At 49.3% G+C, this 25853-nt stretch overlaps 6 protein-coding genes across 6 annotated transcripts; 3 read left to right on the top strand and 3 right to left on the bottom strand.

The window, feature by feature from the left end:
* Nucleotides 1–4362: 4362 nt before the first annotated feature.
* Nucleotides 4363–7854, top strand: FSUBG_13081 (CAMK CAMKL PASK kinase; the record flags this gene model as incomplete). The annotated part of the gene is made up of 2 exons (XM_036677935.1): nucleotides 4363–7528; nucleotides 7580–7854. 2 exons carry the CDS (start codon nucleotides 4363–4365, stop codon nucleotides 7852–7854), a joined length of 3441 nt encoding a protein of 1146 aa, XP_036531455.1.
* Nucleotides 7855–8413: 559 nt separating this feature from the next.
* Nucleotides 8414–11783, bottom strand: FSUBG_13080 (uncharacterized protein; the record flags this gene model as incomplete). The annotated part of the gene is made up of 5 exons (XM_036677934.1): nucleotides 8414–9708; nucleotides 9761–9853; nucleotides 9902–10471; nucleotides 10521–11141; nucleotides 11204–11783. The coding sequence occupies 5 exons, from the start codon at nucleotides 11781–11783 to the stop codon at nucleotides 8414–8416; spliced, it is 3159 nt and encodes a 1052-aa protein (XP_036531454.1).
* A 770-nt stretch (nucleotides 11784–12553) lies between these two features.
* FSUBG_13079 (rRNA-processing efg-1) lies at nucleotides 12554–13526 on the top strand (the record flags this gene model as incomplete). The annotated part of the gene is made up of 2 exons (XM_036677932.1): nucleotides 12554–12860; nucleotides 12922–13526. 2 exons carry the CDS (start codon nucleotides 12554–12556, stop codon nucleotides 13524–13526), a joined length of 912 nt encoding a protein of 303 aa, XP_036531453.1.
* A 728-nt stretch (nucleotides 13527–14254) lies between these two features.
* On the top strand, nucleotides 14255–15224 carry FSUBG_13078 (uncharacterized protein; the record flags this gene model as incomplete). Its single annotated transcript, XM_036677931.1, has 2 exons — nucleotides 14255–14456; nucleotides 14524–15224. 2 exons carry the CDS (start codon nucleotides 14255–14257, stop codon nucleotides 15222–15224), a joined length of 903 nt encoding a protein of 300 aa, XP_036531452.1.
* Nucleotides 15225–15572: 348 nt separating this feature from the next.
* FSUBG_13077 (tRNA 2 phosphotransferase 1) lies at nucleotides 15573–16504 on the bottom strand (the record flags this gene model as incomplete). The annotated part of the gene is made up of 2 exons (XM_036677930.1): nucleotides 15573–16229; nucleotides 16298–16504. The coding sequence occupies 2 exons, from the start codon at nucleotides 16502–16504 to the stop codon at nucleotides 15573–15575; spliced, it is 864 nt and encodes a 287-aa protein (XP_036531451.1).
* Nucleotides 16505–17517: 1013 nt separating this feature from the next.
* FSUBG_13076 (uncharacterized protein) lies at nucleotides 17518–21175 on the bottom strand (the record flags this gene model as incomplete). Its single annotated transcript, XM_036677929.1, has 2 exons — nucleotides 17518–19401; nucleotides 19595–21175. 2 exons carry the CDS (start codon nucleotides 21173–21175, stop codon nucleotides 17518–17520), a joined length of 3465 nt encoding a protein of 1154 aa, XP_036531450.1.
* Nucleotides 21176–25853: the final 4678 nt, after the last annotated feature.

Genomic DNA, 25853 nt, shown 5'->3' with positions numbered 1-25853 from the left:
TGGTGGGGGGGTGGTCAGCGGGGCCGTTTCGTCGTACTGGGTTTCTACTTGAAGCGAGGAAGTTTCCAATAGAATCGAGTCTCGTTTTCTAGTTGAAGTTGGAGAACAGGGCACATGCCCGTGAGGTGATGAACATGACCGTGGGTATGAGGTGATCACCAGAGAAGAGAGAGGAGGGAAAGAGTTGAGAGAGAGGAGGGGGACGGGAACACAAAATAAGAAAGGAAAGCAGCAAGGCATGTTGTAGGCGGTTGAGGCTTTTGTCCATAGATGGATGCTCTAGAACATTACCCGTCAGTTCAATAGTTACATCCACATACTGTCTAGATCCATAGAGTTTTGGAGTACCAACCCAACCCAACCTCTACAGTCCATACACTCAGTACCTTACAGTACCTTACAGTATAGTACACGACACTAGGTGCAGTTAGTCGGTTAAGGACCCTTCGTTCCCGGGCTCTGGGCTGTGCCACGCTAAACCCCCCACTATTCTCTTCTTATCGTGCGGGCTACGGCGGGGTGATCGGCTTTACGCGACACTTTCTGGTGGCTCAGATGGCGAAATTCTGGGCCCGTACATATCTTGTATCGATGTGGTAGCCAACGTTGGAGCCTTTCGGCGAACCCTGGTTGGAATGAGAATCTGAGACTGCATCGACGGCAAACATGGAGCTACTAAGAGCGAAAGCACAAATATGGGCAGAAGCGAAAGCAAAAGCAAAAGAAACCAAGTCCTCTTGAGCAGTGCCCAGCTACCTAGACAAGCCCGGACTCTGAGTGCCAGAGACCCAACGGGACGGTGATCCGGAACATAAGCCAATCACTACATACCACTGCACACTACTAAGGTAACTTATTCTTTTCCTTGTCGCTTTCTTCAGGGGCTTTTTGAGGGTCTTGTTGGTGTGCAGCTCTCCCCACCCTCTCGCCCATCCTTAATGCATCTCACCCGAGCCAAACCAAACCCGGGGACGAGAAACAAGTCAGTTTCTCTCGTGTGTCCGCGTGGCACATTTTATCTCTCATTGAGACGGTTCTTTTAAAATAACCCTGAGGCCCATTGATTTCTCATGATAAGACTCTGAGTGTGGCTCTGATATGACAGTCAATCAACCATATCATGTCAGTCGTAACCTTGGGCTGGGCTGCTCAACCAGGTGTGAACTTGATGAACTGAGTAGAGAGTAGAGGCACAAAAGACCCATCATTACGGATACTTCAAAGGGATACCCGCCGTTTCTCACCACATGTATGAATGTACCTTGCCTCTGACTACTGCACGTCGAACCCACGATGCCAAAACGTCCCTGACTCAAGGGTCCAGCCACTTTGAGCTGACTGCTTGCCCCGGACCAACCATGAGGAGTCAGCTTTCTCCGCATGCCCCTAGGTTGGTTCTGGAAGGCGGTCAGAACAAATGGATGGCAACTGAGGGAATATTTGTAGGTAAGGTACCTTAGGTTAGTAGACAGTCTCAACAAGATACATAGATACCTACATCAATTAGCCTGTACGTTTTCCCAACATTTTTACATCTTGCTTGTCTAGACCTATCTACCTTACCTAAGTACTAATCGACTTAAACGTCTCTGTCTTGTTTCCTTCCTCTTTCAGCTTCGTCTAGAAGCAATAGACGGGTAATTGGTCACGAAAGCCGGGGAAGACCCCACTACCTTAGAAAGGAAGAATGAAGTGCCTTGCCCCTCATCTTCCAAGACTTCTAACAGCTGACCCCGCGCTATTCGGACTGTTATCGCCCGATTTCTTATCGGTGCGATTTGGAGGCATCAGGTCGAGAACCAACTCTACCTACTCCGTATAGGATGGATGTCTCGTTACAATATACTTTGGGACCTTATTCTAAACGAGGGTTACTGCGGTTGTGTCAAGGTGCTTAGTATCCTAGATCGTCCATGGGCCTCTTGGTAGGGCTGGCAGCCCACCATTGAGGTCACCGGGTATCATTTCTGCCCGTCTCAGGCTCAAAGATAACACTACGGTGATCATCTGTTGTCGTGATAGGATATCCAGGTCGTCTATCAAAGACATTACAATCGATGCACTATTCTTCATGCACGGTGTCTTGTCAGTTAATGTCGCGTGGTTGCATACCCCGGTATTGTATGCCGTATGAGACATGACTGTTGGCCTGACCTCTTGAGCTGATCGTCTGACTCGGTCAGACATGAAAATGCTGTTAGTTAGTGTATGTAAGTTAAGTTGTTCTAACGAGGGTCAACATTTGCAGCGAGTCACAGAAATATATCCCCTTTTCTGGTGAACCAGATTACCTCGGATTATCGCAGCCCGCAATCTGCAAGCATCAGATAGGTAATAGGCTTAAGTTTGGCACCCTAGCCATTATGCACACCGTACAGAGAAACATACAGCCTTTTTCTTTCTCCATGGCACATTTGTTTATTAGGGGGTGCAGCCGTCGTGAGCCCGATCCTATTCAGGAGGCTCACGAATGCTTAGCAAGATAATTTCCAGACATGTCCATTGGCGGGGAGTATCTCATATCTCTAGATATAAGTTCCTCTCCACGTGGGCATCAAAACCAAAGGAAACCTTGAGGTTCTATGTTTACTTCTTGATTTTCTCCTCTTCCGCTTTACTTTGGCGTGGCTTGGAGAAAGCTGCTAGATTGATGCGTGAATCAAGAGGCATATTCGCTGTCTTATAGGTAGCAGACCTACGAATAGCATCTATCAATCAGCATGGATGCAATGTGAATTCAAGTTTGTGAAAGTTTGGAATCTTGTTTCTCAGTCACCATGGGTAACAAAGGGGTGTATTCTTGGTTGTAAGGTGCTAGTCCCTTGATTCAGATGCCTCTTCCACTGACTTAGCCCTTCCTTGGTGCGTAGCAGAGTCAAATTTCATATCCATTTGCCCCACGTCTCGATTCTTTCTTCATGTGCCTCAATTGTGAAGTCTGTTGCTAGGAGTAAGTACCTATGGTTGATGGCTTCAGTGAGAGATAGAAGATCTGTAATGAATCCAATGAGAATAAACCTGCAAGCAATTTTGTGGCGAACGAATTAGTAGTCTCACATGAAAACAACTCCAATTACAAGCCCATAGTCTACCTAGTTTGTCTACAATCTGACACTCAACGCATTCTTGCATCCAGTAATACAATCTCATCTGACATCAGATTGTGTTGAAGCCAAAGAAATAAAGAAAAGGATGCTGGCGTCATTTGCCTGGTAGTATTGTGTAAGTAGGTGCCTAGGTAGGTAGGTTTACCGCCAATATCACAACGGTTGAGAGCTTGAGCTTGTTAGGTACAATTGCCCTCCTCCATCCAATGCGACCTAGGTACTTAGGTACCTACCTGTAGGTATCTTGGGGGTCTTCCAGGGTCAGGCAAGCACTAAGTATCTACCAGCAGGCAGCGGCTTCAATCCAAACCCTGCCAATCAGATTGTCTGATGACTTCACAAGTCTTGGGAACAGCCTATGATAACGACGCAAATCCCCGTCCCCTTCACGCTCCTCGACATCAATCTCTCAGGCTCTTCTGAAAGCTCCCATCCCGACAATCAGAATTTCTCTTGGCGGCGGTAGCAAAGTTTAACGTGCTTCACCAAATTTATCTTATTTCTTTACCTATAACTACCTAATTTTGTAAATCCTGCGGTACACGCCCAAATCACCCTCTCGGCATTCCCTTCGACTCACGCTGACTAGGCTGTTTTCTTTGTGTTTTGGGTCACAAGCCAAGACATAGCCCTGGCAAGACGGCCCCATCCCCATCCTTGACATTGACGGTCTCATCCGTCGTCACCCTTCGAAGCCCAATCTTGGAATATCGATAATTCAAATTATATCCATACGCATCTTGGTCTATCATCTTTTCTTTTTGGATAAACGAATCCCTCTCCCATCTCACGACTAGCTTCAAGTTCTCAATCGATTTCCAGGCAATCGAGCCAACCGAGATTTCCTGCTCAACCCCGCCATCCTGAAAGCACACCTCGTAACCCTTCCATTACGACTTAACCTGTGGTTTCGGCCTCTCCTTGGCCGACTCCAGCTATGCTACAGATGCATGGAGGACAAAATGATCATGGTACTACTTACAACCTGCCACTTCTCTTGGTCTGTGTCCTCCTGTCAGCTAACCACGGTTTCTTGGCACAGGAGCCGAAAATCACACCGGGGATGATGAACGTGGACGAGAGAAGCTGCCAATGCCCCTGTCATTGCCAAAGAATCGTAGCACGGGAAACTTGGCTGCCGCAAGGAACTCGTCAACGCAAGATCGAAGCAGAGCACGTATGTCCCTGGATGCGTCCGCGGCCGCGGCGGCAGCCGCTGACCTTGAAGCTATCGCCAGGTATGTTGAGTGAAATCATGCGTCACGGATCCCAGCTGTGGCGCCCACCCTCGGCCTGCTTCCTTGCTGACCACCATATCAACTTCAGGTCTCCCATCATGACCGATCACGAGCATGGCTTAGGCCTGTCCGGCCTCCGACGAATTAGACAGACACGCCCACCATCCAGGAACCCTACTTTACCAGGATCCCGAGCATCTTCGCGAAGCCCATCCGTTGCCGCCCTGTCTCGTTCCACTTCAATGAGTGCGATGGCCGCCAGCACCGGCAACTTATCGCTCACTGGTGGTCCATCAAATCCCAGCTTCTCCGACGACCTTTCTCGCTTCCCCTCCGAGTCTTTGCATTCTTTCTCGTTCGCCAATCAGTCCGAGGACTTTTTGCACAACCGACAAAATGCCCTCAAACGGTCCGTTGAGTTCATGAAGGACCATATGGGCCTTCCTATGAACTCGTCGCAGGCTGCTCTTGCAAGTGCCCAGGCAAGAGTAAGTGGCGATGTCGAGACACAGAACATGCTTGACCTACTCGCGCAGGCACAGCTAATTAGAGCTCCTAACTTGCCAAACCCTGACGATTCTTACGCCCCGGCTCCTCTGACCGGTCCCGCTGAGGTTCAGGAAAATGTCTTCGACAAGAATTTTGACCCTCGAGCATCCAGCACAGATCTCATCAGTCCTCGCCAGACATCGCCACCACCTCGACGGTCAAGGGTTGGGACAACAAGAAGATCCATTCCACTCGAGCCAGCAGCCCATGAGATTGCCCACGTTCAGGATCAATCAACTACAGCTTCCGCTAGCGGAGGTGGCACTTCGGGCTCGAAACCTACCCCAGTCCGTCCGACGCTGAGCCTAAAGCGAACAATGACAGATATAACGGCCGTGTCGGCTCAAGACAAGCTTATAGATACAGTTTCGCAGCCTTTCTTAACTGGCCAGCCCATATATCAAGAACCATTAAACTCTCCATCCTTGGCCCAACTCCCCAGCGCCACAGCGACCAGTTTCCCCACTCAGTTAGGCCCTTCTGTACATGGACACACAAACCGCTGGGTGCCCGCTGCTCAGGCGATCTTTACAACAGAAATTAAACCTCCATGGACCATTATTGCAGCAAACGATCTCGCCTGTCTGGTGTTTGGCGTTACAAAGGCGGAGGTGCGTAAGATGGGAATCTTGGAAGTCGTACAGGAGGAGAGAAGGTCATGGTTGGAACGAAAACTCTTGAAACAAGCAGATGATGAGCTTAATGAAAGCCAAACGCCCTCGGGCCAAACAACACCTGCCGCTTCAGCAGCTTCGGCACTGCTTAACGGGAGATCTGGAATAACAGCCCAGCTCCTAAGCAAGCCAAATTCGAGGACTCAGCCACGAAGTTCTACACAAAGACGTGCGCAGACGGTTCACAGCGGCGACCCAAGCCCTCCCAAAACCCGGGGCGGCGGGCATAATCAGACGAATTCCTCTAGAGGAGTCCTGCTATGCGGTGACGTGGTCCCCATTCAGAAACGCAACGGTGCGACCGGTTCTGCTAGTCTGTGGGTCAAAGAGAAGAAGGTCGGGCTGATCTGGGTTTTGGAAGAGATTCATGAGGACGTCGCCTACATTACCTTGGACGAGGATGGCGTCGTTCAACAGGTCACCGGATCTACTGCTCCCATCTGGGGCTTCGAGCCAATCCCTACTGGATTTGATATAGCGAGACTCGTTCCACGGATTCCCCGTCAAGGGATTGACCCCAACACAGGAGAAATCGACTTTGCCCAGGTTTCAAGGCGGAGATACTTCACCTGTCCTCATTCACCCCAAGTCAACGTGCCTTGCACAGTTGAGCAAACCCGTGGCAAGCTAGAGCTTCGTGTCTCGACGTTCCCTCACATGGCTGGAATTGTTGTGGTAGAGCCAGAAACCCTGAAGATTCGAAGCTCAAACGCAGCCTTTTGCGGTGCACTCTTCGGATTCGAAAAGGCGGATGGCATGTCGATAAATGCACTCATCCCAGAATTCGACAACATTCTGGGTTCACTGATAGAAGAGGATGGTATACAACTCCTCGACGGTATGGTTGTTCCTGAACATCGTTTCAGAAAAGCTTCGGCTTTCCTGGCCTTGAAAGAACACAGACCTGACGCTGCATCTGCTTTCCTCCATCCCGCTGGACTAAGCGCCAAACACCGTGACGGATCCGATCTGAAGGTTGACGTCCAGATGCGTGTAGTCAAGAGTGAAAAGAAGACCGTTGTGATGAACGAGACTGTTTTCGAAGGCAGCGATGAGGACAACGCCACTGGAAACGAAGCCTTCGAAGTGACCCATTCAGAAATAGTGTATGCTTTGTGGATCACTTATTCTCGCCATCTCCACGGCACTCAGCCTCATCTCGGGCTCGAGACCCCTACCCGGACTGGAGCTTTAACTCCCCTCCACCAGCCATCACCTGGCCAGACCCCTGCACATACGCCTCTTGAAATTGCTTCGGATGATGAGGGGCCTCGAAAGAATATGCTGATTGCTGCAAGTTCACTGTCCAAGCATTTAAAGGATGCTGCCATGAATGCTGCTGCTAAGATCACGGGGCAGCAGCCAAAACCCAAGCCTGAAGAGGCCACTCCAGTTCCCAAGGTCGTCGAGCCTCCTCATAAGAAAACGATCAACGACTATGTGATATTGGAGGAAATGGGCCAGGGTGCGTATGGCCAAGTGAAGCTAGCCCGGCACAAACAAACTGGCAAGAAGATTGTGCTCAAGTACGTTACCAAGCGACGTATTCTTGTCGATACGTGGACCAGAGACCGAAAGCTGGGCACCGTACCCCTGGAAGTTCATGTCTTGGAGTACCTTCGCAAACCTGAGTTACTTCATCCCAACATCGTCGAGATGCAAGGATTTTTTGAGGATGACGTGAACTACTATATCGAGATGATTCCTCATGGTCTGCCGGGCATGGATCTCTTTGACTACATCGAACTCCGAACCAACATGGACGAGTCTGAATGCCGCAGCATTTTCGTACAAGTAGCCAATGCGATTCACCACCTCCACACCAAGGCTCGCGTGGTACATCGCGACATCAAGGATGAAAATGTAATCCTTGATGGAGAAGGCAACATCAAACTGATTGACTTTGGGAGTGCTGCATACATCAAGAGCGGTCCATTCGATGTCTTTGTAGGAACAATCGGTTAGTAACTCCCGCCTAGAGGCATGCCATAATTTGCTGACTTGCTACCAGATTACGCCGCTCCTGAAGTTCTCGCTGGCAAGCCTTATCGGGGCACAGAGCAAGACGTTTGGGCACTAGGTATTCTCCTCTACACCATTATATACAAGGAGAATCCATTCTACAGTATTGACGAGATCATGGATCGTGACCTGCGAATACCCTATATTCTGAGCGAGGAGAGTATCGACCTCATTCGATGCATGCTGGACCGAGATGTCGCTAAACGCTACGATATCAACCAGGTGCTGGAGCATCCTTGGTGCCAGGCTGCTGTTGAAGAATGAAACCTGATATCATTCAAGCCATTCAAACAATACATCGTTATCAAGCCTTGTCAACGGGGAAGGAAATCTTTCACCCGTCACTTGGTGACTCATTTGGTTACAATACCCCTTTTGGAAAGTCGAGGCCTTCCCATTTCCCCTTTGGTTTATGCGTTAGAGATCATGGACACTGAGCGACCGAACGAAGATAGAAGAAACACACGATACCTACTTGGATACTAGGTGCAATGCTGGGAAGGACACGGCGAACACTGTTTTGGAACCTCCGGCGTGAAGGATACAATGGCCGGATTCTCAAAGAGCGGGGTAAATAAATAGGACACGGAGTTGTTTCTTGGCTATTGATTTTGCGAAACCTGCGTATAGAAGCGAAAGATAAAGGATATATTTTGTCCTCAACTCCATAAGCAATCCAAGTTAGACACACTCTTCATATTCAACTGTATATATGTCGCAGATTTTATCCTGTAAATGAGATGTTCTGTGGTAATTCCCAGTTCATGTGGCCTGGCCGACGGGTAAACCTCCTTGGATTCTAAATGTCTAGATCATGAGCATCCTAACGATAACTCAACTCAGGGTTCGCTCTGAAGTTGCACCGACATCGGCATTCAGGTACAGGGCACTCAACGTGTCTGGCAAACCACTGGCGGGCGTGGTCCAGATGCAGGACGTGTTCGCATCGGAGACAAAACGTAGGAAACTGGCCAGCCATCTTCGACTCGCTCTTCTCTTCTGGCTTATCGGAACGAGGGACGCCCACAATCTCGAGACAGACTACACAACGCGGGAGGTGTCGACCGCAGTTGGGACAACTCACACCCGCATTAATGCTCGTCGCGAGAAGTGGATTTCGAGATTCGAGAGCCGACACTGCTTGCGCCGAAGAGGCACCTCCGAGATGCGGTGGCTGGTTGGCATTATTCGCGAGTGATGTCTCAGCATCACAGAAAACACAGCGGAGGGCAATTTGGCGGGATGGTGGTTTCAATTTGGGGATGCTGTCCCGTTTCGATCGCTTCGTTGACTCGACATCAAACTTTGTACGCTGGAAGAAGAGTTTATGGCGCTGGAGATGGGCACGGTAAGTGTTGCGCCAGGCTCGACAGCGAATGTCGTCTATGTATCTCGGTGCACAAATGGACAGCACGAGGGTCGCTGTCTGAACGTCATGAAACTTTTGGATGTAACGGGCAAAAATATCAACCATGGGTTCTGTGATACCTGTGAGGACGATGCCTTCTATGTCTCCGTCTGCTATCGCCAAAGTGATTTGCTCGTTGAGCCACTGTGTGAGCTGGTCATCATCAAAGTTGCGGATCGCAACGTAAACTCGGTCAGAAAGGGGAAGAGATAGCTGGCTGGCTATAGCTGTCCAGTCACCTGTAGCAATCAGTGATGATATGGCTCGGAGGTAAGGGTCGGTTTTGGAAGCAACAGCTTCATCAAAATCAAGTTGTTCCTTGTCCTTGGCAGGCGTGCTGTCGCCGCTACCCATAAGTTGTAGGGCCAAAGACACAAACAAGAGTTCAGGGTGCGCAGTGCTGGCTTTCTTAAGGATCTGTATGGCTTCCTTATGATCACCTGTAAACAAAGCACGAGCAGCGGCCATGGTATGAATGGTGGTGGGGTACTCAGGATCTGCCTTTCGATTGCGGCCTTTTGGATCATGCTTTTCAGAATCACCCCAGCCGCAGATTTCGAGGCATAGCTGACGATGCGCTGGCCACTTGGTAGCTGCTCCATTGAACTTGGGAAGATGGTTCTTTTTGCAGAAACTTGCAATGGTACGTTCCCATGTTGCGCGATCAGGAGGCGTTGCGCCAGAAGGTAATCGAGTAGAAGGATCACGGCCTATGACTAGGTCAGCTGAGGTCTGGGCCATTTCCGGTTCTAATTAATTCACCAAGATTATTTGTCCATATCGAGTGAACACCAACGTAGCTGAGGTCAATATTTGAGAGTACCATGCCTCCGTCATCAGCATTATCCTCAGCAGCTTAAGATGTTAGTATGCTGTGTGAGAGAGTAATATCCGGATACCTACTCGCCACCCAATCCCATATATATTTTACCCACGGATCGTCTGCCACGATATCTCTGTTTACTACTGCGTCGAATAAGTATTTCTCCTTAGCACGTAGCAACATATTGTGATCAAGCACGTTCTGTGCTTCTCGAGGGAGACCTTCAGCCTCAGCTAGTGAAGCCAACAATGCATCGTGGATTTCTCGGCATGAGCCCAAGCTATCGGATGCTAGGGACATCTCACTGGTCTCGCTTTCGACGATCTTTGTGTCACTAGCACGTGGCTTTATACCCTTTGGAGCTTGAAATTCGTCTCTTACGAACGCGCGCAAGGCTCTTATCTTAGCTGCGACGCTATAAGCTTTGTGGAAGGCCTCAGGTAGTGGCCTCGTGGTTGCCTCAATGTCTTCTATGACCACTGAAGTCATGTTATTTGCCTTCAGTAAGGCCTCCGTATCTGCCCGGACATTTGCACTCTCTGGTCCGAATAATGGCACTTCTGACAAAGCTTCTTCGATAAGAAGAGGCCCTAGCATGTCCGGAGCTTGGGATGGTTCAAACTGCATCATGCTGTGGTATGGAGCGCCCTCTGCATGGGGTTAGACATGTCCAAACTATCGGGGATCAAGTTGAATTACCTTCGAGACCGCGATGCGGTGCTTGCCATGGTACAAGTTTGTAAACATGATCTGATGTTTGCGATGGTTGTTCAAGGATTTCAAAGTTTCCATTGGCTCGTAGAACGAGGAGCCGTGGACGAAGTACGGGCGAGCTCAATGTTACCCAGTCAAAAGCGACAATTCTATCATTCTTCCTTGATGTTTCGACGTATGAGACGTCCATCTCATAAGACTTTTGAACTTGGAGAAGTTCTGGGTTGCCGGACCCAGAAGATGGGGCCTCTTTATTGGTGTTCAAGACCTTGAGTTGTCCCGTACGAGATAGCACAGCAAGCAAACCACGATGATCACGGCAATATCGAAGTGATCGAACAAGGGAGTACTTTCCCTCAGCCAAGAAAGGGTCGGAATCAGTCTCGATCACTCGGTCAAGACGCAATGCTCCACCCCAAGGGAGTTCATCCTCCTCAATTGCTTGCATGTATGCATGAGAAGCCACAGGTCGAGATGTCGCTCGGCGATCCCAGATCATTACTCCAGGGTGGTCCAGGGCAGACGAGGCAAAATAATTCTGATCAGCATAGTCAATTGTAAGGTTATTGTTGCACTTGGTTTGAAATGTGACAATGCTTGAAGGGTCTGATAAGAAGCAAATATATGTCAGTTTGCGCAAGAAAATCCTTTCCATCTTTGAAACCTACCTCGAAGGTCATGTATTCGAAGACCCTGAGCCTTAATGCCCACAACAAGAGTTTGGGGGCTGTCTTCGAAGAATTTGATGCTTGACACAGAGACGCTAGGTTCAAGACGGGTTTTTGGTTCAGCAATACTTGTTGCATCCGAAGGAAACCCTTTTGTGTTCTTGTCTATTGAAGACAATCGACTGACATCCCAGATGTGAAGACATTGATCCATTCGCACTCTGTCCAGGCCAACTGCTAGCAATCCGGTTGTGTTGAAAGCGACGGCTTGGCAAGTGCGAGACATCTTGAGGCCCAGCTCCACGTACGCATTAGATCCATCGTCGATCCTGAGTAAATTCACAATGCCACTACCAGTACCAACGGCAAGAAGACCGGGATTGGTTGGCGACCAATCGTAGGTTGTGAGGGGAGGAAAGTCATCATGGCGGGCGAGTTTCTGATAGTTGAACTTCCCAGCTCTTGCGTGACCAGTTGGTTCGTAGACCTGAACAACGCGGTGCTGAAGGTTGATGTGAATGAAGTTATCATATGAAGGGTTGGACGACCATTTGACGAGCCCAGGTTCAGGGCGATCCATGATGAAGGAGAATTAGCCCAGCGACGGGCTTTTTACATAAGCATCAATCCGTGGTTAAATCTCCTGGTAGTTGAGTTTATTGAATCTTCAAGAAAGGAGCTTGGCGGCGACTCTAGCTCAAAGATGAATTCTGGCGATGGATGAGTCGAACGACAAAATTCCGTGCCAGACTCTTGAGGACGGCTGGATAATAAATTTTACAAAGAAGGTTTTTTTTTTATATCAGAGCTTTCCCTTTGGATATTTGGATGCTATAGACATCAAAGGGAAACGTTCTTGATATGTAAAGAAGATAGTGGTTGGTTTTGGATTCGATGGTGTCGAGCTTAGATGACGGAGCTCTCTGCCAGGTGCCTCTCAGGAACACAGAGCACCTTCCCTTCCCCACTAGCCCGAGCGTCTGACGCTACCCCGAATTGAGACGGACCTGATAAGATAGGCACCGCAAGTCCCCGGTTAGGAAAGGTGAGGGGGAAAGAAAACACAAAACCTTGACCCTAAGCGATAAAAATACTTGGGTAAATTTAGCCTAGGTTTAGGGGATCTTTGATAAATTTATTTTGACACCCTAGATCAAGGTCCGGTGTTTTCTTGCTCCCCGAGGGTGAGATACCTAGGCAGGTAGGTAGGGGAAAAAAAAGTTGACCATCTTGCATGGAATTGCTTAGTACCTATTATTCAACCTTTACCTGGAATCCCTTTTGAACATTCTCTTCGCAATCCCACCTCTTTTTCCTTGCATATCCTCGCGCGAGCCATATATAGTCACCATGGGGCAAAAGAGAGAATATTCGGAGATTGAGTCTCCTGAGCCTCGCAACCGTCCATCACTCAATGGTGCAAAGAAACACAAGTCGAGCAAGTCAAAGCATCGACCGAACGAGGGAACTTCAACATGGGCCAAGAAGCGAACGCGCACTATCGAGCGACTCCTGAACCGAAACCAAGAACTTCCCGCCAACGTGCGCAATGATCTCGAGCGAGAGCTGGGCGCTCTCAAGGCGACAGTCTCAGACAAGAGCTTCCAGAAGCTACGAAGTGCTATGATATCGAAATATCACATGGTTCGATTCTTTGGTGAGATATTCTCTGGTCGTCATTGTCCGCTCGAAAAGAATGCTAATAAGGCGCGACTCAGAACGAAAGAAGGCATCGCGATTAGCAAAGCAACTGCGCAAAAAGATTACAGAGACCGAATCTACAGAAACGGACGAGATCGAGGCATTGGAGCGTGACTTGCATGTTGCCGAAGTAGACGAGGCGTACACACAACACTTTCCCCATGCTGAACCCTACATCAGTCTGTACACCAGCGCCAAGTCAGAGAAGGAAGACGAAGATAAAGACGACGATAAGCTTGACTACGCACCACTCAAGCACAGGGGTCTACTGCATACAGAGCGGCCGCCAATCTGGTCGGATATTGAACAGGCGATGAAGGGTGGCCCCCACGCGTTGCGAAATTTAAGAGAGAGACGGCCAACTGAGCTTACAGAAGAAGCACAGTCAGAGCGCCGCCAGAAAAAGCCCCAGGCAACGATCACAGACGGTGCTCTCAAGGCGCAGCCAAAACCACAGGCCGCGAAGGAAAACCCTGCACCTTTCACCAAGGTCAAGGGGAAAGCTGCTGCCGCTCCAAAGAACCGCAGAGAACGCAGATTACAAGAGCGTCAGGTTGCACAGCCAGTCGCCAAGAGTGACGACGATGATAGCGACGAGGGTGGTTTCTTTGAAGAGGATTAGGTACGCCGTGGGGAGGAGGCTAGAAGGGTGTTGGTTAGAGAGAGTTTTTACATATTGCATCAGGTGTTGGTAGATACCCTGCGACGCTGATGGGTCAACCGTTATTGGACATATCTATAGCATAACCGACACCATCAATCAAACGTTGTTAAGTTTGGGTTTCCAGAGCCTGGGTCTGTCTCAGGTCAGGTTAGGTCAGGTCAGGTCAGGTCCTCCCTCTGTGTGTTTCGATTGACGCACCTCCACTACCTTATAGTTGGCCAGAAAAATAGACCCCTCACAGCCACTATCACCACGTTCACCACCTCAACACCTCACTAACTCCATGATCACATTGTAAGCGTGTCACTCTTGAAATGATGCGGATTGAATGCGCATAGCAACCCAGTCAACTCGGAAATACCAGTTAAAGCCAGTCGATCTAAGCTGTTCTGTCAATGAGGGCTGGTCGCCTTCTCGAAAGCCACTGTATGTACTGACTTCGCTTTTGCGATATTCCAAGAGGCATCCATCCATTCTTCATAACCGCAAGGCTTCGCCAGGTCATGAATCACAGCTATAAATTGCAGATCCAGCTATCCACCTTTCCTCCTTTGCTTCATGTAATCAATCGAGCTCCTCACCTCCCTCCATCATCTCATCTCAACGTTTGACATTTCATCACACTCCGCTTAGCCACACCTTCAGCACCCAAACACTGCATCCACCAAAAATACCCCCAAAGCACAATGGCGTTTCACGGCCCTTCAACTATCAGTGGTGGTATCCCTTGGGATGAACTCATAAAGTTCGCTGAGGAGAAAAAGGCCGAAGAAGCAAAGACGGGCCATCTTGCACAGCTTAACAAGCAGCAGATCGCCGCCATCTCGCAACTCATCGAGCTTGTTCATGAGATTGAAGTGGAAGATTTCTGGGTTAGCGACTTGAATCGTCAGTTTCCCCGCCAAACGTGAACGTCATCCTTCATGTCAAAATCCTAACCATGATCATTTACTAGAGTACTGTCAGCAGAACAAAATCCCAACCCCTCAGTTCACTCAAGAGACCTTCAATCAACAAGTCTACGGGATGCATTTTCCGCGATCCCGTGTCTTCTGCAATCTTCCTTCTGAAAACATCAAGTTTCCTCAGGAAGGCCGTGGCTACGAAACTGGCCAACAGATTCCGACATTCAAAAAGGTTCAAAAAGCTAAAAACTTTGCAGCTATGCATGCACTCAAGTACCTCCGCATGGAAGAGCCAGTGCCTCGAGGCAGCAAGAGAGCCCCTTCCAGATCACAAGAGTCTCCTGCGCATGCTAGGATCAAGACGGAGGGGAACAACTCGGATGGCGGTGTCTCCATGGCTACACCTCTTCGTTCAGGTGATCACAGCGTCCCAACTAGTGCTCCTTTGACTTCTGGCACCAACACCCAGGGCCCTACCGTTCGTGAGCGTGTCGCTGGTCTCGGTGAGCGCATGGGCTTCGGTATTCCTGAGTACTATATCGAACAAGACAACGAACAAGAAGATACTTGGAAAGGACGTCCTATTTTCAGGCATGATGGGCGGATTCCGGAGAACATGGGTGTTGTTGAAGGGGTTGTGGGAAGACAGAAAGCTGAGATCTTGGTCGCGCAAAAGGTGCTTGAGTGGCTGGAGAAGGAAGAGAAGAACAGAGGCGAACAATATTCGAACCTCATGGACTCGACCTCCTGAGCTGTGCTTTATGACTCACTTCCACGGTCTTGCCACTTAGGTTCGGGGTTCAAAACCGCAATGGATATAGATTCAACGAGCCAAGTTTATTAGGCTTGTTGCACCAAGGCTGGTCTGCTATGGCTGAGTGCCGATGCATTATGAGTTCTTTTGCTCCTAGCTAGGCGATAGGCCGAATCGGGTTGATTAAAATGAAGAGTCAACCAAGTCGATGTCGTTGAATCATTGCAATAATTCTTTCTTTCCCCAGTGACGACTGCGTGCATCAAGATAGACCTAGTATGCCGGCTTATCAAATTGTCTCCATGAATCAGACGCTTTTGGGATGATTTCTAATTTCTACGAGCCTCAGCGTCTACCACCCCTTCCCCCTCTTCCTCCACCCTGTCGAGGACCCTTTCCAGGCGGAGGACTTATCTTCAAGCCAGCTGGCAGATCAGAAATCCACTGACCGTCTTGCCACAGTACCCCAACATCAACCTTGCGGCCTGTCACCAACTTGAAGTACTTGGTGCTCAAAACCCCCTGCTCGTCGCCTTCCGTCAGCAAAACTCCATTGTCACTCAGCCACCACTTCACGCCATCCTTCAAGCTTGCTTCAACATCGATCTCGATAATCAGCTCTGCATCCTTACGCATCCCGCTGACAACGCCTTCCTCGGGCGTTCCAGTTGAGCAGTGGACATGATTACGACTCATGGGTTTGAGGCCGCCGGACTCGACGATGCGTGGCCAGAAGTAAAAGAAGGATCCGTGAAGGACTCGCTCCGGGACGTTATCGCCCTCTAGTGTAATGGGGGCCAAAAGAGCTGCTGACTCAAGCTTAATGGAGTGACCTTGGTTGGCACGGATGAGATAATCGGCTGGTGTAGTGGATTTGGTGTCTAGGGAAGGGTTCTTGACGGGGTTGGGCTTGAGTGTAAACCGTTGCTTGTCGTTGGAAGTGACAATGGACTGGATGTCGTCAAACGTGACCTTTAAAGATCGCAAAGGGCCCCAGGCAAGCTGCATGGGAGAGTTAGCAAGTCTTGTCCGCAGGAGGAATATTCAAGATGTGTTTGGTTCCCCCGTACCACAGCATCCAAGGGCGCATAGCCTTCATCGTCGAGTTGAATGCCAGCATTAGCTGCTTGATGTCTCAAGAGCTTGGATAAGGCCTTCGACACCTGGACCTCTCTTCCATGTCCACCACCGCCTTTCCCTCGTCCCCTGTCACCTCTTGATCTTGGGGGTCTATTCTGCATCTTGTCCTCAACATCGAAATGAGCCTCGTCAGCCATGATGCCGTGTTTGCGTTGTGCAAAAAAGGTGTGACGAAGTGGTTGATGTGCACTGAAACGGTTCCGAGGGAGAAAACGTGGTTTGATAGAAGTCGAAAAGATGAGAGGGGAAATGCTTCTTTTTAATATTTTAGGTGTTGCGACAGAAGACATGAGTTGGAGTTCCAGTCACTCACTCGAAGATGTGAATTCTTGCGAGAATCCAGTGGGGCCGACCTTATAACTAGATGGCATTGCCTCACCTGCATCTCCCGTTTCGGCCTGACTCAGCCTCCACGTTAGTTACATAGGGGGCATGCTAAAAGCCTACATTAACTTCATCCGTGTCCATGTAGCCTCCAAACAAACCAATTGCAGCGAGTATCAACATACTCATGGAGTCGTTTGACAGACTCCAGATCCGTCAGGCACTCTGGCACCAAGGTATTGATTAAACTTTGGTACTGCTACCAAACAAATAAATGGCATGCATCCGTTTGTTTAAACTCACTCACAAGCCTCTCATAACGACATCACCAAGGTCAAAGTCAAAGAGAGGGTAACAAAGAGCCGTCATACGCGACCAAGCCGCATCATACATTAAAATAAATCGGTATCCACATGCTTATCCTGATGTCTTCTTGACTGCCAACCCGATACAAGACAGATATAAAGCCCAGGCTCTGTCTTGTTTCTTGTATGGTCGCTCCTCGTGCGCCGTTTTCACAAAGCAAACCTCCTCCCAAACACCATAACATTGTCCTCCCTGGAAAGATGCTGTCCTCTCAAGCAAAATGAGCTTGTCTATAGACAGTGTATGTACGTCAAACAAGAACGACAATGTAATTCGTCGTCCCCAACAATCGCCATGAATCTTTCGGCCGAGCCGAATGAGAATCAATGGAGGGAGCAGGAAAAATAAGCTGTTTCCGTGCAAACATAAAAGTATATAAATAGCAACGTCCGGCGCTCGAAACGTAATGTATGGGTAGTTGTACAGTCGTTAAATCAATCAAAGTCATTGGTCATTCGCATCATCTGTAGCTGCCAGCAGCTGCAGAAGGATTGGCGGACGCAATGCTGTCCCGTTTGGGTCTTCTGATCATACTGCTGGTACGATTGACCATGGTTGTTTGCCCAAGAGAGGTGTAGCGTTGTGCACGCTCTTCAGCAAGTTTGTCGACAGCGTTATGACCGTGGTCTTGCTGTGCCGGTCTCTCCATGTATCTCCGAGGCGGTGTTGCTGTGTTAACTGATGGCGTCGCCAGCCTAGACACACCGAGGTTCGACGAAACAAAGCGCCGGCGCGGGATGGCAGATGTAGTATCAGCTGACGGTGAGTATTGCTGCTGCTGCTGTGGCGTTTGATCCTGCGTCACAACTCGAATCGTACTGCCAAGCTCAGTAGGTGCTCGAGAAGGCGCTCGGAACCTTGATTCTTCCTCGCCCTCTTCGCCGACTGTGTTTCTACGATTGCGGACGAATAGAGATGTTCTGCGGCCTTCATCAGGCTCCTCAGTACCAGCTCTTCTGGTTCTTAGTAGAAGCGATGACTTCCTGCCTTCATCGGGTTCTTCGGTACCAGCACGGCGAGATCGAGAAACCAAAAGAGAAGAGCGTCGGTTCGACATCGGCTCGATCGGTGTCGATGGTATCGAGTTGGACACACGTGAAGTAGTAGGTAGAGAACTACCATTGAGAATGTTGAGTCTCCTCTCTTCAAATTTGGACAGAGTTCTGGGGCTGGTAAGATGTTCCTTGGTGGCACTCGGATCGTTTCTCCCAATGCTCTGTCGGCGTTGAGAAAAGCCACTAAAGATTTTACCAATCGTCGGTGTAGTGGGCGCGTCATTCTGAGGAAGTGGTGGGACTTCAATTGACTGCCGCGGTATACGTGTCTGGGTAGCGTCCTCACCCAATGCGAGGCAAAGCTCTGTTAAGCTGCGACACACACTCTCGGCCTTTCGTCTCAGTTGGCGATCAGTAACAGTTGCGTTAGAGCCTATCGTGCTGGCGCCGCTAGAAATGGGTCCAGGTAGGCCGGGCGTTCCCATCATGGAAGCGAGGGCCATGGCATCGTGAGCAGCAGACTCCAAGGCCTGGTAAACTTCCGTGTCGAGTAGAACCTTGGACTTAGCAAGAGCGGATTGAAGGATGGAATGTGACTCTCGGTGGGAGGACGTGGTGCTAACGGCGTCGGCATTCGTGTTCTGACGGCCATTCTCAACTCGCTTGGGGGAAGAAGACATAGTCGTTGCTGTAGTAGTCGCCGTTGGCGGTCGGTCGTCTGATAATCTCGATACTGCGGCGCCGGAAGTCGAAGGCAGCTTACCAGTCAGTTCCAGTCGATGTATTCTTGATTTGAGGTCGTCTAGTTCATCCCATACCGTGGAGGGGGCTGTATTTGATAAAGTCGATTCCGTTCCCTCAGCCCCGTTGCCAGCCTCCTGATTTGCTTGACGCTGGAAATCGAATGACCGGACCAGAGGGGAGGAATTATAAGTCTTGTTGTGACCATGGCCCATGAATTTGTACGCAGAGCCTCGATTTTGTCCACTTACATTGTTGTCCGTGATGGAGGATCTCCGGCGAGAATACATGGAGTTTTCGGAACTAGGTTCCTGAAAAACTATCGATCGAGGTGTGACGGGGGACGGGCGCATGGTTGAGGTCGAGCCTCGCATACGTCCTGTATCTTCTCCAGGATGTGCTGATGCTGCTTTTTCTCGTGGCAGCGTGCGATAAGTTGACATGCGAGAAACTTCAGTGGGCCGGTCGTCTTCGTAGCCTTTTGACCGTGACCTCGCAGTGTCTTGTTGATCAGAAAGCCGGCGCCGAACCCTAGGAGGCGAAATAGGCTGATGTATAGGGACTACTGAGGATAAAGGTCTTCGATGCGTAAATCGCGTCGCTCGGGACTATGCAGGTTAGCCTCAGAGCTGGGACAGGTCAAAGTCGAGTTATATCTTTAGAAACAAGCAATGGAGCACGTGGTGGATCCTGAAGAAGTTCCGCGCAGCCCGAGTGACCATGCGCCATGCACAGCGCGTGGCCGGCATCATAAAAAATGGCGAGGAAGACAGTAAGAGGCGATAGAAGGGGGTAACTTACCAGTACGCTGCGGGTATCGTCTTGGGATTGCTCATCTGTTTGACGCTGGGAAGTTTCCTCCCTGGCAATCTTAAGGAAAACGTCGCCGGTATCTTCATTGTCGAAGGCGCCACGGCGGCTTGAGGCTAAAGGAGCTGACCGAAGTGCATCGTCATTACCCCTGCCCTCCAAGGCGCGCAGGGTACGGTCATGATTGGCGTCTTCGACTTCGTCGCCAGAGTCGTGGAAGCGCGGCCTCGAATTCATATCGAGAGTGAGGCTCTTACGGGAGCCTGAAGATCGGAAAGATCGAATTGGGGGAACACGAACAGCGGTTGACGGCGACGATTCAGTGCTACTCTTGGAGGTGAGAGGCGGTCGGTATGAAACGGGAGGGCGATGGGAGGCAGATGCTCGCCTCTCATCTGAGTTGGTTCTGGACAGCGTTTTGGGCAAAATTAATTCGCGTTGGCCAGATGGCGATTGCTGGGGTGAATTGTCACTTGAGGAGGGCAAAGTGGATTGACCTTCCTGGGCGGCTTCGATGGCTTGCAGGCGCTCAGAGTTCAAAGAAGGTGGCGGGCCAGTGGAAGAGGTGCCAGCAGTCGATCTTCGCGACACCAGTGGTCGCCGAGTCCGAGACTTGGAGGTTGGAGGAGCAGGGTGCGGGGAGATCGCGTCAGGTGCATGTACGTCAAAAGATGCGGGACGCTTAACCCCAGGCGAGAGTTGGATCACCGATGACGATGGATGAACCGAGGACGTCCTGGAATTGTTTTGTGAGAGCAGCGTTGTGTCGGATTCGTTAGGCTGCGAGAATGAGTTTGCCGTGTTCGTCGATGGGTCTGTGGGCGCAGATGCAGATGCAGGCGCAGACGCAGATGTTAATGCAGAGACAGCGTGTTTTTCGTCGCGGTGATGCGTTGTCGGGTGAGAAGTGTGAGAATGGGTCGTCGCGAGAGTTGCTGGTGCTGTGCCGGGGTCCGGCGCTGTCAATGGTCCACTAACAGCAGCGCTCGGGGGGGAGACTGGGCCTGGGTCTGCTGATGCAGGTGGTGTTGTGGTCGGGGCTACTGAGACAGTCGGAGTAATAGTGCTGGGGTCTGAATTGGGTGAGACAATCGACGGCACAATTGAAGACTGTAGAGGAAGCGCCGCTGATGCGCTATCCAAAGTATTGGCGAGTGGTGAGGTTGGTGTTGAGGCTGATGCCGTTGCTGTTGCGGATGTAGCTGGTTTGTGGTCAAGATAATCGCTGGTGCGGTCGTCCTTGTTATTGTTTCTCGAATCGAGATTTTGGTTTCTGTTATTGCTGTGCTGGTTGCTGCTGCTAAGGGACAGGGGGTCACCCCTATTAGCTAGGGGCACGCTTCCACAGCTACTGCTTCGCCGGTCAGTGAAGCGGAAAGCAGGCAACTTGGAAGAACTGTGGCTTTGCCGGTGCGAGTCTGCGTGGGCAATGACAGTAGATGAGGAAGCGTCAGATTGGAGATCAGCTGTGGCCATAGGGAAAGGCATATTCCCAGACGCAGGCTCCTGATGCTGATGCTGACTGTCAGGGCCTGGCTGGCCCGCACTGGTGAAACCGCCTTTTACAGTCATGGTCTCGGCCGCCGGAGCATTAAGAGCATCCCAGCAAGTGCTTGCAGACAGATACGACGTCAGTGGACTGCGAAAAGTCTCGCAGGTTCGTGGTAGGAGGATTTCGTTGAGGAGGATTGATCTCGCACAGTATATCCTGATGAGTTGAGAAGCCCTTTTAACTGAGAAAATGCCCAAGTCGTCACGTATTAGTTATTACAATGATTGCATGCGGCAGTGGTCGTCTCGGTTTTTGGGTCGTCTCCTAGAAAAGAACAATGGGCTGAAACACTCGAATGCCTATGACTCGAGAGACCTTAGATTTTGGTGGTTGGTCGTCAGGGCGGCGTCCTTGGAGCGTGCGAAACGGGTTCCTCCGAAACGGGCGAAAAGGATCAAAGAAACGTCGTCGAGGAAACCTGGGGAAGTGAAGTGTGCAGAGATTGAAAGAATGAGAGGAGCCGAGGGTTTAGGTTGCTAATACGATATTATGATGTGAGCTGAAACCGCGGGAATTAAGTAAGAGAGTGATGTTGGCAGACACAAGGAAAGAAAGAAGATGAAGTCGGTGTAGGTGAGGGGACGAGTATGCCCAAGCTGCCCAATAAAGAGGAAGACGATGGGAACCCAGACGACGTGTCCGTCCAAGAGCATTGGGATTGAGGAAAAGACTGAGAATGAGAATAGGACCAAACCGGGAGAAAAGGTAGGTAGGTAGAGCAAGGCAAAGGCGAGGCAAAGAAGAAGAGGAGTTTCTAAATGTTTGAATAATTAGTAGTTTGGCCTCGCCAGAAGCCGAGGCGAGAGGGGACGAGAGGACCAAGACGTCGACAAGGGCTTTAAGATCCAGGATGGACGGGACGGTCCCTTTTTCGATCCAACAGTTGGATAGTAACCAAACTTAACAGGGGACCTACTCAACAGCAGAGATTTAAAGGATGAAGGCACACGGTTAAACTCTTGGCCACCTTGTCATGGATATAAAACACTGCCGATGAGTGGTAGAAACTTTGTTTATATGATGGGCTATTAAGAAGGAAAGGCCTCAATCACATCTTCAAATGCAGCCATGGTCACCAATTGCTGAAACATCCATATCAGCAGCACCACCATATCATCGTTTGCGTGCATGCGTGCGTGCTTCATTGACTCGCTTGAATCTGCGAACCCTGGTAAGCAGAGTGGAATCAGTCAGTGGATGCAGTTCTCGCACAAACGAGACCGGAACCATCTTTCTGGCTTGCAGCAGCCCAAGCACATCAACAAGCCTGGTCTTTTCTGACAAGGAACAAGGGGCAAGGGACAAGGGGACGTTCATTTGTTGGATCTGCAAATGAGACTTTGAGGGCATGTTCCCTGAGCCTGCAGCGAACCTAGACGCCGTCGTTTATTGACATTGACATTTGATGTTGTGTTGCAGTACACAGTAACCGACAAACCATCTGCTGCTTTCAGGCACACTCGGCAGTTTCTGGAGCACAGCCTACCACGCGCATAGGTATAGAGCGCAGAGTAACCTCCAAGACCTTACCTACTAGGTAGTCTAGGAACAATGTTCATGCCCCCTTTCCTAGCATCATGCATATGGTCTCCATTTGCACATATCACATCACTTTGCTCCTCCAGGTATGGTATCCGTGATCTGCCAGTTTATGTTTAAGATAACGGTTAGAGCACTAACCTTACGGGCCGCACAGGTATCATTCCCGCAAGGAGCCTGAGCTTCGTCTGGTCTTGTTCTTGAGCCATTTCAATTTAGGCATGCCTCCTAATCCTCAGAGGCTCATTCTGATTCTCAAACCCAATCCCTTCGCGGATATCAGCTCCCTCATCGTCCATTCGGGAATGCAACTCACCTCCCTTGTCGTCATTTATTTAGTGGCGAAGCATAGACCACCGTTGAAATCAACGACCCGATGACCTAACGGTAAACGGAGGTCGGATAAGGTAACAAACCCATGCACTAACTAGGGGCCAACCCGTGGCTCGAGGAGGCTGGTTCAGCTCAACGAGGGATAGCTGTAAACTCCACAGTAACTTATCTCCATCCTGGTGCTGAAACAGAGGCTCTCTGGGGTTGTGTTGCATCGGGCCACTCTCATCCTGCGATACTGACATTTTTTGACGCAATGTCAAGGGGCACAAAGCAAACATGGAACAAGCTGATTGATTAAGTAAATTGTCATGTTTTCATCTCGAGCTGGAATTTTCAAGGCGCGTTCACTTCGCATAAGTCTCTCTTCGCATGATATGTACTTAACTGCTGTGATCAACGGTTTCAGTACCACGTAGCGCGGAGTTCCACATGGCTAGCAAACGGCCAAGGAACCAAGTCCCCGTTGACGCGAACCATTCTAGCCTCGCTCAATTTCTTGCTCCCTCTCTGTTGCCATACGTAGTGGTTGAAGCGAGCAAGGGTGTCCCCTGTCCAATCCTCTGAATACCCTCAACGAGCGCTTTCCTCCTCTTAAACGACGACTCGCCTATTATTCCTGCAACAGAAAAGCTAGCTAGCTGTTTTGCTAAAGGTGCAGATCTACTCCGTATGTATTTTTTGCTTCTTCCTGTCCGCGGAGTTGAGGCCCTTATCCATTGCATTGGAAAGGACTGTATCAGGAGCGAAAGTTGCTTTTAGGACAACAGCCCCTCTATCGCGAGTTTCTCAACTTGCAAAGAACCTGTTAGGAGGTCTTACTCGTCTTGTTGTGGTCGTTTTACTTCGTCACGGTGCCTCTGGCGTCCTCGTATGAAAGTGTAAGTCTAACACTGAGACAAAGAGACCTAGGATACTAACTAATCGCCATTAATGCCATAGGCGAGAGTATACATCATTCTACTCTGTTTATGTCCGATACTTGATCCGTCTAGCAGCTACATATGGTACTCTCTTTACATTTCAGATCCATTCCCTGGGTATTGCTCAATTCCACCGGGGAGAAATCCAACAAGACGGCTGAACCCTAAACATTTAAAATGCCCCGGGCAGGAAATAGGGTAGTGTGGAGACATCCAGCCGAAAGGCATGCACCTGTCTATTCTATCCATTCGTGTTAGTGATCCTTTGGTGCTCTTGTCGTGATATTAGGCAGATAATGATAGAATGATAGTGTCTAACCCTCAAAGTATCGATTCCGTATATTGCTGATGAGTTTGCCCTAACAATGGCATCCTTCGAAACTACGTACCTTGATGTAGTTGTGTTCTTTGATGCAATGGTATTCTATAGGGTAACCAGGCTCGATTAGAGCTTTGACAACAGCCTGGTCGTCACTTGATACATACTTTGTAATGCTCAAATTGTCTATGTGGAGGTTACGTGTTACATGTAACGCTCTTATTGATGTGTTACCATTGCTTATGGTTTGTTTAGTAGTATAAATGTCTCCTTGTGGTTCATTGTTACTTGTGTCCCAAGTGTGACGTTTACATTCAGACAGCGCCAGCACGCACCAGGAAACTCCAAAACCCCTCCCAATTGCAGAATAGCCCTAGTTAGCAAGGAACCAAAGTCAATGAAAATAATACCGAGCCAGAGCATATCTGTTCTAGCTGTAGTGCTCCAAGCAATAAATACCGGATAGTGAAAACAAATCAAATAACTTACCCTAAACGCTGATGAGGTTGGAATATCACGGATGCGTAAGGACTGAGTAATGGTATCAAATATCTGTCTTACCCATCACACCAATTATAGGAAATGTGGATATCATTTGGAAGGTGACTTAGAAAGCATTTTCAAGGAGAGAAGGCGTTATAATTCATCTCTGGCATCATTTGCCTTGATTGCTTAGCCGGGTATAAGTCAACACATAAACAATTATGATGACTAAGAACGCAAGATAAATTCAGTAACACAACTCCAGCCCCAAATATCATTCAACCAGCATCGCCCCCCCTGACCGTTAATTCCCTAGACTGAGATAGAAGTGTATTAAAAAAAATCAACAACCTCCAAAGCAATGGCAGAACTAATAATAGCCATACATGATACTAATGCTGTAGACCAAATTCAACAAGACGTGATTCATACTGGTGTGAGTTATGGGTATTGACTAAACCCAACAACCAAACATAACGGCCCTACCTATGTATATCGTTGTTTACTATATAGAACAACCCTCTAATTAATAGTCACACAAGGAGAAAGTAACCAAATCACATAATATCATGGCAGTAGAATTTTCAACCCGACAAGACCTAGCAAAGCTTAACTAGAACACCTCTAAGTCCCAAACTTGATCGGGTTCCTCGGTAGTGTGCTCACGTTGAACCTGAAACAAACAACCCTATATACCCATGCACGGAAAAATATCATTGCACCTGATATGTACACTTCCCGAACGGACCAGGTAAGAATCAGCGTTTATTTCTTTTGATGGTGTCATATGATCCCGGGGAATATCTCCTTGATACCACGTAAGTGATCCATCCACGCGCGGACGACGATTAGGTTTCGATGCCTTTACGTACCTAAACAAATACGGGACCATATCCTTGCCTCCCTATAAAGAAATAATCAGTCACCTCAATATATCAGTTACAGTGCGTAGAGTCGGCTCTCTATGCATTAAGTTACCAGCATTCAGTATTATGTACGTGCGAGACGGTCGAGACACGACCGAGGACCGAGGTCATCAATAGCATCGAACTAAGCCCTGTCTTTATATGAGGTATCATTTCCAAGAGAAAGTACGGTGTA

This window comes from Fusarium subglutinans, assembly GCF_013396075.1.
Source record: "Fusarium subglutinans strain NRRL 66333 chromosome Unknown NRRL66333_c0000308, whole genome shotgun sequence".
In the NCBI taxonomy this organism is placed as follows: domain Eukaryota; kingdom Fungi; phylum Ascomycota; class Sordariomycetes; order Hypocreales; family Nectriaceae; genus Fusarium; species Fusarium subglutinans.
This window is presented reverse-complemented; position numbering and strand designations above follow the sequence as displayed.